This window comes from Hyperoodon ampullatus (assembly GCF_949752795.1).
Source record: "Hyperoodon ampullatus genome assembly, chromosome: 1".
In the NCBI taxonomy this organism is placed as follows: Eukaryota; Metazoa; Chordata; class Mammalia; order Artiodactyla; family Ziphiidae; genus Hyperoodon; species Hyperoodon ampullatus.
The window spans coordinates 178428856-178442600 of NC_136914.1; the positions used below are offsets into that span (position 1 = coordinate 178428856).

General features: G+C 34.2%; 1 protein-coding gene across 4 annotated transcripts in view; it reads left to right on the forward strand.

Annotated features, from left to right (window-relative positions):
- CCSER2 (coiled-coil serine rich protein 2) overlaps positions 1 to 12831 on the forward strand; it is a gene marked incomplete at its 5' end in the record, with an annotated part of 109910 nt that extends 97079 nt beyond the window's left edge. For 2 of the 4 annotated variants that reach the window (XM_079720651.1, XM_079720653.1), the window contains 2 exons: positions 5600 to 5639; positions 11883 to 12084. In XM_079720651.1, coding sequence (XP_079576777.1) covers positions 5600 to 5639; positions 11883 to 11946 — 104 coding nt within the window. In that variant the 3' untranslated portion in view covers positions 11947 to 12084. Of the gene's footprint in view, positions 1 to 5599; positions 5640 to 11882 lie in introns of all 4 variants that reach the window. The other 2 variants (XM_079720650.1, XM_079720652.1) reach the window with 2 other exon arrangements.
- Positions 12832 to 13745: the final 914 nt, after the last annotated feature.

A 13745-nucleotide genomic window follows, 5' to 3' on the forward strand; every position in this document is an offset into this window, starting at 1 on the left:
TTAATTAATACTCCCTTTGACTGCATGTAAATAGACTTTTCTCCTTAGAGCCTTAGGAAAGCTGTCTGAAGTTAATGTCATTCTAATGCCGTTTAAACCTATTGCCAGTGACCCTATACCTACTGACATGCATCTGTCATTAATATATTTTCTATTTTCATGACCTTGAGATATATGAATAAAAATTGTTTTTTAAATCTAGTCATGTTAAAAATGTATACACTATCTGCAGTAGTATAATGGACAGATGCATATTGTTTAGGGAGCAGGCTTACTAGACCATTGCACATTTCTTTAAATATTTTCTAATCAAAAGGTGTTGATTGCGTTTCACTGTCATCTAATACAAAAATCTTTTAAATCATTTTAAGAGTGTTTTTTAATAACTAATATTTCTTTGTAATTTATCAGCTGCTTTACAGTACAGAAGAAATGGCTTTTGAATATGCATGGTTTACTAACATTTCTAATGATTTAGTAATTGTTTGACTTCAAAAAAAATCTTTGTTTACATTAAATCTGCTTTCCAAAACAGTGTTTATTATTTTGTGTTATGTACTTAAGTATATAACTGGTAAGTTGGTTATATTTTATCTTTTTTGAAAAGTCACCCCAAAAAAGCTAATGTTAATGAAAAAGATATAAATGTTGTCAGTCACTTTTATGCCTTCTCCATGGATTTGCCCTGATTTGTGATTCATATCAATTTTTTCATAAATTATTCTTATCAAAATCATGTGAAGTATCGAAGGTCCAAAAGGGGGAAATTTTAAGCAGTTAAAATTTTAAAATGTGATTTATTCAAATAAAAATTTATTTCTTGAACCAGTCAATTATAAAGTATCAACATGAATTTGAGACAAGGTTTGAAGTTTATTTTTTGGCCATCATGCCTTTCCTTCCCTTTTGCACTTTTTAAAGAACAATGGAGTAGAGTTTGCATAGGCTTTTATATCAAGTTTATTTGCTAGCAATTTAGTTTGTTGGGTGAAAGCGTTCCTCCCTTTTCCTCCTTTCCCATCTCCTACCACCTTTGTAAGTCCTCCTTTTTACTTCCCTTGCTTCAATTAGGTTGCTTTCTCCTCTATTTAAAGATGGCTAGCACATAAAGAATTATACTAAATTGCTAGTGAACTAATCTGAATTTCAAAGGGCAATTATAACAAATGATAATGTATTCTTAAGCTGTAGCCAGTATACTGCATGGTTGACAGATTTACCTCAGATTGAGGTAAATTACACACCTACCTTAACTTTTCTGAAGCCCCCTTATAGTCCCTGTTCTTTTTCTCCACTGTTCTTCTCCCCATTCTCCTTCTCAGCTACATGTAATATGGAATTGGAGTTTAAGGTTAATTATTCAGTATTACAAATAGTTTAGATTTATTTTTAAAACATGTTTCCCAGGAGCACCCATTTCACTAGTTTCTCATTAGTATAGCTTTAGAAATTACTTATCCCTCACCTGAATCGTTGGCTCTCCATTTCCAAATGCTTCTTTCTCCTTTGGGTTCAGAGGTATTTTTTTCATTTCCAACTATGAAGCAGCACCGTCTGTCCTTCAGCACTACTATCAAGAACCGTCTTTCTAGCTTTTCTAGATCAAACCTGCTTTCTCTGCATCTCCAAGTTAGCAAAAAGAAAGTTTGGTTTGCCAGAGTTTGGATGTGTTGGCCACCTAGGAGAAGGTGTATACATTGGAGTCTTTTACTGGGTAAGTTCTCATAGCTTATGCAGCTAAGAGAACTGGCCCTGAGACTTGATCATTGAGACTTGTAGGACTCTGTGGAAAGTGATAACTAGAGGACTTGTTCGCAGCTTTTTGACAGCTCTTATTGAGCTTTGAAGGTTCCTTTAAAGGAAATATGTTTAAACTACTACACTGTTTTGAATTTACCCCAAGAACGCCTGAAGGAGTATAAAAAATAATAATATAAAGGAGTATAAAATAATAATGATTATTATTTGATAATGATAAAATATAGAGAAGGAGAAGGGTATGAAATTATGGGAGTAAATCCAGTAGTTTTCCAGAGAGTTTTGGAATAGGTGTCCCCTTTTCCTGCACTAAACTGCTATGTATTCAGTGAAACAATATTTGTCTCCACATTTAGTCAGTTTGTGATTTCTAGTGCTGATTTTAATTTTGGAGAGGTTAATTCTGTAAGTGATGGTGTGTAGTTGAGAGAGTTCTCCTACATTATCGTGTTTCAATAATAAGTTCTTTCTGATGCCCTCTTGAATATCAACTTAAGCGAACTGACTTTTTTTGTAAATGCAGAAGCCAGATAAACTTGGCTATTAGTCTTCAGTAAGGTAGTCTGTTTTTGGTTTTGTTTTTTAAAATGTGTAAGAGTAGTGGACCTAATAAAACAGGCATAAAGAGATAGCCTGTTTTAGATATTGCAGAGAGTGAAATAACTAATGTTTACAGGGACTATTTAGCTCTGGTAACTCCAGAAAGCTGCAGTGGCCAAGGATGTTCTTGGTGAATTTAAGAATAACTCTAAAAAAATGGAGATAAATGGAAAATCCTGGTCTTCTAAGTTTTTTTTTTTTTTAACTTTCTCAGGAAATTTTGACTTACATTCCTTTTCTCAGGTGTATTACTAGTCTCTGCTTGATGATGCTTATCTTCCAGTTTCAAATTAAATTTTCTCTAGGTTACCAGAAAATATCTACATGTAAACATTCAAAGGTCTTCCTGCTGTCAGTAGGCACTTCAGCTTTTGTCCAACTGACTTAACTGGCATTGGTTTAGTCTTTCTGATTTCCAACTGTGTAAAATTAGGAATGATAAATATATAACCTACCTCACAGTATGAAAATTTAATAAAAATAATTACTTTTGGCAAGTAAAAGCCTTAATGGTAATCTCAAGTAACATTTCCTGCCAGAGCATATGCTTTCAGGAATACCTGACTTTTCAAAAAGTATATCTTGAAATAATACCTATTTCTTATCATGCCTAAAGAGACTTAAAATTTGCTGTTTAACACCTTTCTTGAAAGAATTTAGAAATCTTACTTCCTTTAGCTTCCACATACAGTAACTTAAATTGGAAGAAAAAAGGTGTTTTTAAGCAACAAAAATAACATAAATACATGTTTATGTCTTAATAGCCATATTAAGCCCAGCAGTTTCTTTTTAAAAATTTTTTATTGAAGTATAGTTGATTTACAATGTTGTATTTAGTTTCTGCTGTACAGCAAAGTGACTCAGTTATACATATATATATTCTTTTTCATATTCTCTTTTATTATGGTTTATCACAGGATATTGAATATAGTTCCCTGTGCTATACAGTAGGACCTTGTTGTTTATCCATCCTATATATAATAGTTTGCATTGGTAATCCCAAACTCCCAATCCAGCCCAGCAGTTTCTTGATGCAGTGCTGCCTGATTTCTAAATTTATATTATAATAATCACTAATTGTATTCACCAGAATTATATTAAGAATGGCAATTATATTGTCTTATATTTTCCTCCTCCTCTTATAACCTTCAGGGGTTGTTTCACAAACCTTTTTTGACAAATTCACTTTACATCATAACCCAGTATATATTTACTGAATGAAACTATATATTTACAACCCAAGACACACGTGTGTGTATATTTAAAATTCAGATTAAAGATTCATGAAACAGTACTTTCTCTTAGGACATATGATACTCTCATATTTTTTTCCAATTTTTTGTTTTGCTTTTTTTCACATACTATTATATGAGTATTTTTTATATAGTAATATTTCTTGAAAACATTTTAATGGCTACATGATAATACATTATCATTGACTATGATATCATTTATTTACTGTTTTCCTGTTGTTTGACATTGATGTTGTTTCCATTTTCCCCTATTAAACAGAGATACTATTGTAGTGCAATTTATTCTTGTGTTTAGATCAGTGTCAGCACTAGAAGGATGGTTCTTAAAGGGTGTGTGCTTTTTAGAGATGCTTGATGTGTATTGTTGAACTGTCAAACATGTTCATAAGGTATACATTAACATGGCTCAATCCGATTGGCTTCACCATGTGACTGTAATCAATTGTACATGTAAAGATAGCATCAGTCAGTGCTTTAATGAGAAATTAGCTCTGAGAGTGACTTTTCATAAAAATAAAATATTTTTGATGAAGTGGAAAAGAGTAACTCAGTAAAAACTGAACAATTCGATTTTACAGTAAGCTATTTTTTTTTAAGTGTCGTTGATATAGAATATGGCACTGTGTCCATATTTGCAGTTAATTCAAGTGCAGATTAGTCATTGGTTAATTGACTAGAAATGTGCATCAAACTCATGGTCCAGGAGGCCGTTCCATAAACGTAGGCATGGGTTAGTTTCTTTCTCAACACCTTGCTTTTATGAGAAACAAAGCAATTGCTGTTATCTGTATAAGCCTTTTATAACAGCCTGCTCTGCAGATTGTGGGATTGTCTTGTTAGCTGTATTTGTTGCCATATTATAGTGCCTGCAGTATCCTACTCTGGATAAATATACCGTGCATATTGGTCACACTAGTGGAATTGTACTATTATGATGTTATTTAGTTTAGTTTGGTTTTTTTTCCCCTGAACTATTCTCCATCCCAGGGGTAGATGCTGATGGGTTCTTTGTCTTAGAGATATAGACTCTTGAAGATTAAGCATTTCACACTAATTATGCCTGTGCAGTAAATGCTTACTTAAGTCACTCTTATTCACGTCCATAGTTTTTATTTTTTTAATTAATTTATATTGGAGTATAGTTGCTTTACAGTGTGGTGTTGATAGTTTTTAAAAGCAGTTAACTGATCAACTTAGAAAAGTCATTGAACTCCTTATTTCAGAAATTGCTTATTTATAATTTATATTTATCAGTCAGATATCTTCCCTAAGTTCTCTGAGATCTAGAGGCACTATTCTGAGATCTAGGGAATAAGAGCATTCCTGGTCCTCAGGAATACTTGGAAGCTTTGATTGGGTTCATGTGAATTATAGACCAGAATTCTTTGAAATCTAGTTATACTAGGGATCCAGTCCTGTCTTCCATCTCTATAGTGATGTGTGGAGCCTTGCTTATAATGTAGAACATTATATTTAAGACATACGTGAAAATCAGATTATTCTTTTATTGGTCTTTAATGCAGCAGCAGTTAAAAGTAAACTAACATTCAGTTGTATTTATAATATGCAAGATTGAAATTATTAAAAATAATTTCTACTTCCTTTATAAGGGATTACATGCAGCTAAACCTTTTTAGATCTTTGGAATATGAATATTAATTGTGTCAAAATTATTTTCAGTATTTTATTTGGTAAGATTCTTCAAGTGATTCCTTTTAAGGGTAAGAAGATTATATACACTGTTCGGTGGATATGAATATTTGTATTAACTTGCAAACCACTTCAGCAAGAAAGTATAAATCTATTAAGAATGTTTTCATTTTATAGAAATATACTAAAATAATAATGCCTAGAAAAATACAACAAAAGAAAAGCAAATACCGTTTGCTGCTGCCCAGTCATGGCTATTCCTTGGTGTTGTATGTGGTCTCTGACACCACTGTCCTGTCTTTTTCTTGTCTCTGCTCTCCCATTATGCCATTGGCAAGGAGTTGAGAAGTTAGTCCATTACTTCTCTGACAAAGCGTGGTACAGTACAATTTCAGATTTTTTCCTACCACCTTCTTCACTGTAACTTTTTTCCCCCCAGTTTGCATGATGCATGTCAGAGCTTGCATGAAATTACAGGCATGTTACAAATGGCTCCATTACCATCTTCCTTTTAACCTTTGAAATGTATTTAATAATGATAATAAACTTGTATGTATCAAGAAAATAATAGTAGGTCATTCCTGTGTCTGTTATGCAATAGCATTTTTATGCTTTAGAACATTTTCTGCTTTCTACCTTACACACTTTGACATATTTTTACTCCATCAGGACTTGATATTTCTAGCTGCTGTCTTACTATTGGTGACTTTAGAACAAGAATGTTTACAGAAACTTCCTTTGTATGTTTACAGATATGACTATTTTTTCTTATGTTAATGCTAGAAATCTTTGAAGTGCTATGAAATGGTGAAGGTGAAGAATTTTTGTGATGAGTGCTAATTTGCATTTCCTTGTGTTCAGTATATTTCCTCCAGTGGGTCTCTTGGAACCACTTTTCCCTGGAAATACTGCTTCACCATGTGGCTTGAATTTGGTGTCTGAGAGTTATCTTCTGTAGGACAGATCAGCTGAGAAGGAAATAGGACATTATCTAGGAAAGTTAATACCTGAATGTTGGTATTGAATCTGTCTTTTTGAGTTTTTAAAACAATCATCTGGCTATATTGCATATTCTGAAAGTCTGTGAACTCATTGGACTTAACCCAAATATCACAGAATAATAAAATTTTAGTGCTGCATTTTAAATTCTCTGTCAGTTCAAATTCTGGCTTTGCCATTTACTAAAGTCTGTGAATTTGGAGATTCTACTTAATTTCATTTAACCTCAGTTTACTCATTTACAAAAAGAAGATAGTACCTTCCACCTAGGGTCTTGTGATAATTAGAGATTATGCACGTGAGTGTAGAGTTTGGTTGTCTACCATTGGAAAGAAGGGAAACCCTTCTTTTACAGTCTAGAGTATAATATTTCTCAAGTATTTGTAATGTGTCAGGCATAATACTAAGCACTTTATCTGCATGTTATCAATTGTGATTTATAACAATTCAATGAGGTGTAGGTACTATTATCCTCATTTTACAAGTTACAAAATTCCATCTTAGAGTAGTAAGATAATTTACCCAATATCTCACTGATAGAGATAGAGCCAGAACTCAAACCCAGATCAGTCTGACTTCAAAAGCTCAGTGATTCAATACTGTGTTGTACTAGCTCCTTCATGTAGCCACATGTAAATTTTCTCTAAACATTAAAGTGCCTTGCATGTCCTAGCTCTGGTTTATCTCCAGGAGGACACTTGAGGAATCTTGACTTCTGTGTCATATCAGATATGCCTCCTGTGGATTTAAAACATTTAGATATGACTGACATTATTGAGATATGTATTTGGAGCCTAGAGACCTTGCAATCTGTAGCAACTAGTTTATTATAATACTATTATAGAACTTGCTTTCCCCCCACAAGATGTAGTTACAAAAAGGCAATGGCTTGAATTAATCACTTTCACACCTTTTCATAATCGTGAGTGACATTTACTGAGCAATTTTGATGTGCTCTGGGAGGTTCTATCCTAAGTGTTTTACATGTTATAATCATTTTTAATTATTAGAATTAGAAATGAAAAATAGTTGAATGCTTGTTAAGACAGTTTCCCTAACATATTTCATCCAGAAATGTCGAGTCTCCAACTAAAAAACATCTGTGGCGTAGCTGGTGGGTTATTATGGGAGGTGCAGGTCATAATGGGAGGTGCTGTGTTCAAGCTAACATGTAATGAATCCTGCATGCTATGCTTCTAAACATGAATCATTAAGCTGACCCCAAACTTATTTAGAGAAAACATTTTTTTAATTATAAGATTTCTTTTCCATCAGTTATTAAGACTCGTTTAAATTAGTGCTGCATCATTGACCTAATAGGGGAGTATCATTTTGCTAGTCTATTACCAAAGAAGCCATGCTGGAATATACCACTTACCAATATTCATTTATTTATTATCTAGTAAATACATATTTAATCCCTGCTATGTGCCAAATACTGAGGATACCAACTACAACAACAAAAAATGAATAAAGCACGGTACGTGCCTTAAGAAGCGCAGTCTCTGGTTATCTTTGTAAGCAGCACAGAATAGACATTTAAGGTTATTATTGAAGATGCCTATCAATCCCTTGCATAATTACCCAGTAGTGCCTATTGCTGGCACTCTTGACCTTAACATCTGTAGCCATTACATCTGAGAATTCTCAGAATAGTGTGCTGAAGTATATGTATTTAACTACTAAAGTAAGACTTGAAGTTGCTGAGTCCAGTTAGAAGCCCTGAGTTCTTTCAGTCTAGGAATGGACCCACATATTTAAGCTTTAGCAACCAACCTTTCTACAAGTTGCAAGGATGGAGTACTAAAGCTCTACGAATTTGTGACTACAGAGAGTTTCCAGAGGTCCCTGCAGTAGTGGGGGAATTCCTTTTGCCCTCTGAGTCTTGTGGGCAGCTGAGGCTCTGTAATGAATGGGCTGGTGGGCAACTTCCCCAGAGGTCTTTTTTTGATACAGGGCAATACCTCGTCTTTCATCTTCGAAGCCGGAAACCTGAACTCATCTTAAATTTCTCTATCTCCTTCAAAACTCTTCCAATCATTTCCAGTTTTTTTTCCTATATCCTAATTTTAAACCCTTATAATTTATCACCTGGGCTGTTAGCAATGGCGCACTACCAGGGTGTTATGCTTAACAGTCTCATCCCCTACTGTTACATTCCTCACTGATCCCACCAGAGTGACATTCTAAAATACACATTGGGTCTTACAATTCCTCTGCTTAAAATTCATCAGTGTCTCCCATCATCTACTGTACAGAGTCAGAACTATTCGGCCTGATGCGAGTTCCTTTATGAGTTGGCCCTTGCCTACACTTTCCTACCAACATTGTGCTTGCCAATTCAGTCTAACAATTTGAAGTTACTAGAACATCATTATGTTCGGTTTTTTTGCCTTTGTGTTTTGCATGTACTGGCCCTTTACCCTGAATGTTCTTCCCAGCAAACTCCTACTCATCTTAAAACTCAGTTCAGATGTTTGCAATTCTCGGATGCCTTCTGTGACCTCTCTAATCAGGCATATATTTTCTTCTTGCTTCTACATTTTGTTATGCTTGAGACATGGTCTCATCATTTGTCTACCTGCCTCTTTCTTATGAGGCCTCTCAACCACAGGAACAGCATTGTGTTCAGGTTCATATTTTCCTACACCTACCACAGTGCATGATATATCAGACATTTTTTAAATGAATGAATGGTTTTGATATTCCTTCCTATTGATCTTACTATCCCTGATTACATGGGATTTTTCTTTTTATATTTAAAATTCATTCTGAAAACACCTGTGGTAGTGCAGTACTAAACGTGGGCAAGATGAATTGTTAATATACAGCTGAGTGTTTAGAATTTGGGGAATTGAACTGCAAGCAGCAAGCTGTCCGAACACATCTTTGCTTTTGCTTGCTAGATGTTAAGAGGCAACTTGTTGTTCTACTTGTCAACAGGTAATTAACGGCAACCCGGTCTTTAGTGGGTAACCAGTTTTACATAATCTTCCACAAATCAGGAGTAAGCCTTTCCTTGGTCCTCACTATAGTCATTTCTTGATCTTCTTCTAGAGACAGAAGATCAAGTAGCAGAATTGATTTACAAACTAGTTTTCAAATAAATAATAAAATAAGACATTTATTTTGGGATAGGGAAATTAAATTTTTATTTAAAATAAACTTTTAATAAAAATATAAAATCTATATTATTCAGCATTTAGAAATCACTGATTTATTTAATGTAATTAAGTGATAGTATGGACACTTTTTGTATAATTGGTCAGTCTAACTCCTCTCAGTTAAAAGACTCAAAATTTTATTATTTTCTAGTTCTTTAATATTTGTTATTGAGCTTTATTGCCTTTAATACAAGCAGAACATCTTTCTGACATGACACTCTGCTGTATTTCCATTTAGTTCTCTGGTAAGCAGTGGTCATTTGGGTAATATAAGTAATCAGAACAATGCACATGGATAATTTATCTACGGTTCATAGTGCCCCTTTTCTGGAGGCTTGATTATCTTAATAATCAGTTTGATCTTACTTAGAAAATTATACCTGTTTATGCTTTGAGCTGGTAGTGCATGTTTATACCGTTTTTTTCCTTATGGGCAATAAACATATTGCAATAAAATCATTTTTTTAGATTGTCACTGATATTTTCAAAGGTCTTAAATTGTTTTAAGATTTTTAACTCGAGACTAGACTATCTTATTGTTTTTAAAGGTGAAAAGAGGTAAAAAGGGAAAACAGATCCCCATTCAATTAACCGTTTGATGTTGCACTTTTCTCCTCCTTGGTTGCTTTTTTTTTCCCTTAGGTAGATTTTGGTTTGCTTAATAGGGCCCTGCTTTATATTTTTACTGATCTTTCTAAAGAATATATCACTTTGGCATGGCCAGTTTTTTTCTGGGGAATCCCAAGGAGAGTCTTGAATAAATTCCTTGATGATTTTAGTACCTCTAAATCATCTCTATGGTGATATATTGTGAAAATGCCCAGTGACTTTAACTAGGACATTTATCTTGAAGCAAAAACTGAGATGACTTATTTATTTTAAATATTCTAAGATAAAAGTTTAATGTAACATATTCTGCATGGATTAACTTTGAGTAGTCATTTTCTTGATTTTTATTATTCTTATAAATAGCAAGTCAACCCCATGCCATCACGACCAACCATCCCTCCATGAGTTGGTGACCTTTGTTCTCAGTCACTTGTAACCCCTCCATAATCTAATCCCTGATTTCTGACTCTGGTAGCCATCATCCAGTGTGCTGGTCAAGGAGGTGAAAAAAGGAGCAAAATACAAATGATGCAACATAAATAGATTCACCCTTTCTTTTGGGGAAATTAGAGATACTGTGTAGATTTGTTTGTGGATTAGCATAGTAAAAAAATTATTAGTAAAATAAGGTATTTTAAAAACATTCATGTTTCAAAGCCCTTTGCCAAATTTTTTGACATTTTCAGCCCACATTATTTAATAGAACGTATATATGAGTGTGTGTGTGTGTGTGTGTGTGTTTAAACATTTAGAGCAACTATTCCTGTATCATGATATGACCAATAGGCTCTGCCCCATAAACTTTTAACTGTTTGGGCCATTGAAAGATAACTTTAAGATTCATATTTCTTTACTGAATGCCCCAAAGTAATGGAAATTGTATGTTTCCTCTGATTTGTATAGAATATAATCACACAGTAAGCTCCAGAGAAGTGTGTGCAAGGCATGTGAGCCTTAAGAACTTTACTTTTGTAGGCTTCTGAGCTTTAGTTCAAGTTACAGGCAACTTGAAATCTGTTTTAATCTCAGACACCATTCAAAAGGCTGGTTATTTTTAGTTTTATTAATGGACCTTTGCTCTTGGGGAAGGTAAATCTGTTTTTCATATATCAGCCATAACAGAACCTTGGTTGATCCCTCAAATGGCAGTGAGACAGAACAAATAAGCTGTGAAAACATTTTATTCTGAAACTTTTCAGTAAGAATATTAAAGGTAGGTTAACATTAGCTAAAGATGTTGACCTATTTTTTTTAAGTAATTAGAATTTCACATCAACTGAGAATATAATCTTCATTCTAAATTGTTTATCTGCTGGTAATTTTAATTCTCGATAGAGGTACAGCACCTGACACTTTGAAGTTAATGCTTCCTCTGATGAAGTGTATTGAAGTGGTATAGAGCTTTCCTTAAAAAATAAGCCTTTAAAATGGGTAATATTCTGAAGGTCATAGTTGCTATTTGAATGTTATATGGAGATTAAACCAAAGGACTATAGAAATCATTCTGTCAAGCTGTCTTGTATATAAAGTTTTAAATAATTAATGAATCAATTAAGGTAGAAATCATTTTTTACAGTAAATCAGTAGTTTAATATTTTTCTTTTCTCCTGTTTGATTTTGGATCTTGTTTAGTGTTTACTGCCCGTACCATTTTTTGTTTGCATCATCACTCTTGTATGTGTCTCATGAATTATTTGAGTATTGCAACTTATTTTTTAATTAAAAAACCCCCACATGCTACTCATATTAAAACATAATAAGTACCAACACAGCCTAATTGGAACTTATATTAATTCTGGGTGTTATTTCTAAAATGAATTGTTGCTAATGTTGTTTTTAATTCTAATAGCCTCAAGTACTACAGCCTTCCAGCAGCCTTCCCAGACCCACAGACCACGCCCAGGGAAAACTAGCAAAGCCACAACATACCGAGGCCCACAGTGAGTGCATAATCCAGGGCATACATCAGGCTGTTGCACCTCTGGATGAAAGCTTTACACACAGCTTGCAACAAGAAAGCAGCAGTGGTCTGGAAGACCGGCCTTTTTCATCAAGCCCACAATTCACTAAGGATGTGGTGAAGAGTACACCTTCTGAAGCAGACTTGAACATGACCATGAATGCTCAAGAGCCTTATCATTTGGCAAATAATCAAATTAGTGACATGCAATTTGTGACCACTTCTCTTCAGACACTTCCCCAGTCAAGTATAGTAGACCAGGCTAAGAGAGTTGGAAGAAATCAGTCTTCACCAGAGGGCTACACATCTCAGCCCAAGTCCTTGAAGCTTTTTAAGCCATCCATCTTGAATTCTGTGGTACCTCCTCCAGTTCCTGAAACGTGTCCAAGTGGGAATCCCACTTGTAAGAAGTCACCAATAATCACACCATGTAATTCTGCAAAACTCCAGCCAACATCTAGTCAAACAAATCTTGCAAATAATCCAAATCCAAAAGCATCTAAGCTCCGCCCCCCTGCTGGCTCTTTCAAACAAAAACAAATAAGCAGCCCCCAGCTAGAGCCTCAAAACTTCCAGGCCAAGACAAGCATCCCAAGGCCACTAACAAGAAGAAAAGAAATCATGCAGAATCCTTATGACAATTTGAATTCTGGGGATTGTTTGGCCTCTAATCAATATTCTCGACTTCCTAAACCAAAGATACATTAAGCATAGCCATCACCTGCCAATTTGTTTTTTTTAAAAAACAGTCTGTAATAGCTTTATGTGCAGTTTGCTACTGTGATGGAGGTTCCATTGAAAGCTTGCAAATCTAAAAATTAAAATGTGGAAGCTTCTACTAGTTTGGCTCTTCCATTTTATATCCTGGTTGAAGTACATAGTATTTGAGCATATTTGTCTCAGGTAAACACAAAAGTTTGCTTACCCATTCAGAGGTCTACAGAAGGCTCTAACCATGTTATCCATCCCTCTGCACATCAGAAAATTCATAATATTCCACTTAGCAAGCAACAAATGTGCTTTGCTGATTTAGTCCTTTTAAGGTCTGTATTAATGGTGGTTGTCAGAGCCTCACCCTTTTTCACTCATCCCTCCTGTGAGTATGGTTACTATTTTAACTAAAGATTTGGTGATAATGGAAGATGGTAGTCTGCACGTAGAGTTCTGGCCAGTGATTTGTATATTTAAAAGGTCTATGCAAAAGCTCTGTGATGAATACAGGAGATCAGGCTTTTATTGGGAAGTTTATGTAAGTTTTATTTTTCTTTGCTATAGTCTCAATATTTATTTACCAGACAAATTCCCCTGGCTAAAAATGTTTCATATTATATATATAAACCAATTATATGTTGCTTTAACATCTTGTTTTACACACACACACACACACACACCCCATTTGTGTTTGTTTTTGTTACTGAATAAATTTTGGAAAGCTTGAGTGAGGATACATCTTGAAACCTGACGTAAAGATGTATTCATTTGTAACATATGTTGGTGCTAGAGTTTTGCTGGTAATTCCATTTTGAACCCTATCGACTTATGGATCCATGATAGCTGTTTTGAGGTTCCACAGTATATATTTTAAATTAAGTTTTTATTGTAATGTTTATATTTATTGACTTTCTGCTAATATCCGAAGACTGGAATAATGGACTTGAAATGTTTGCACAGAACTTTGATGGGATATAAATATCCCATATATAGGGATTTAAAACTATTTTCTATAGCAAAGCGAGTTAAAGTATTTTGAGT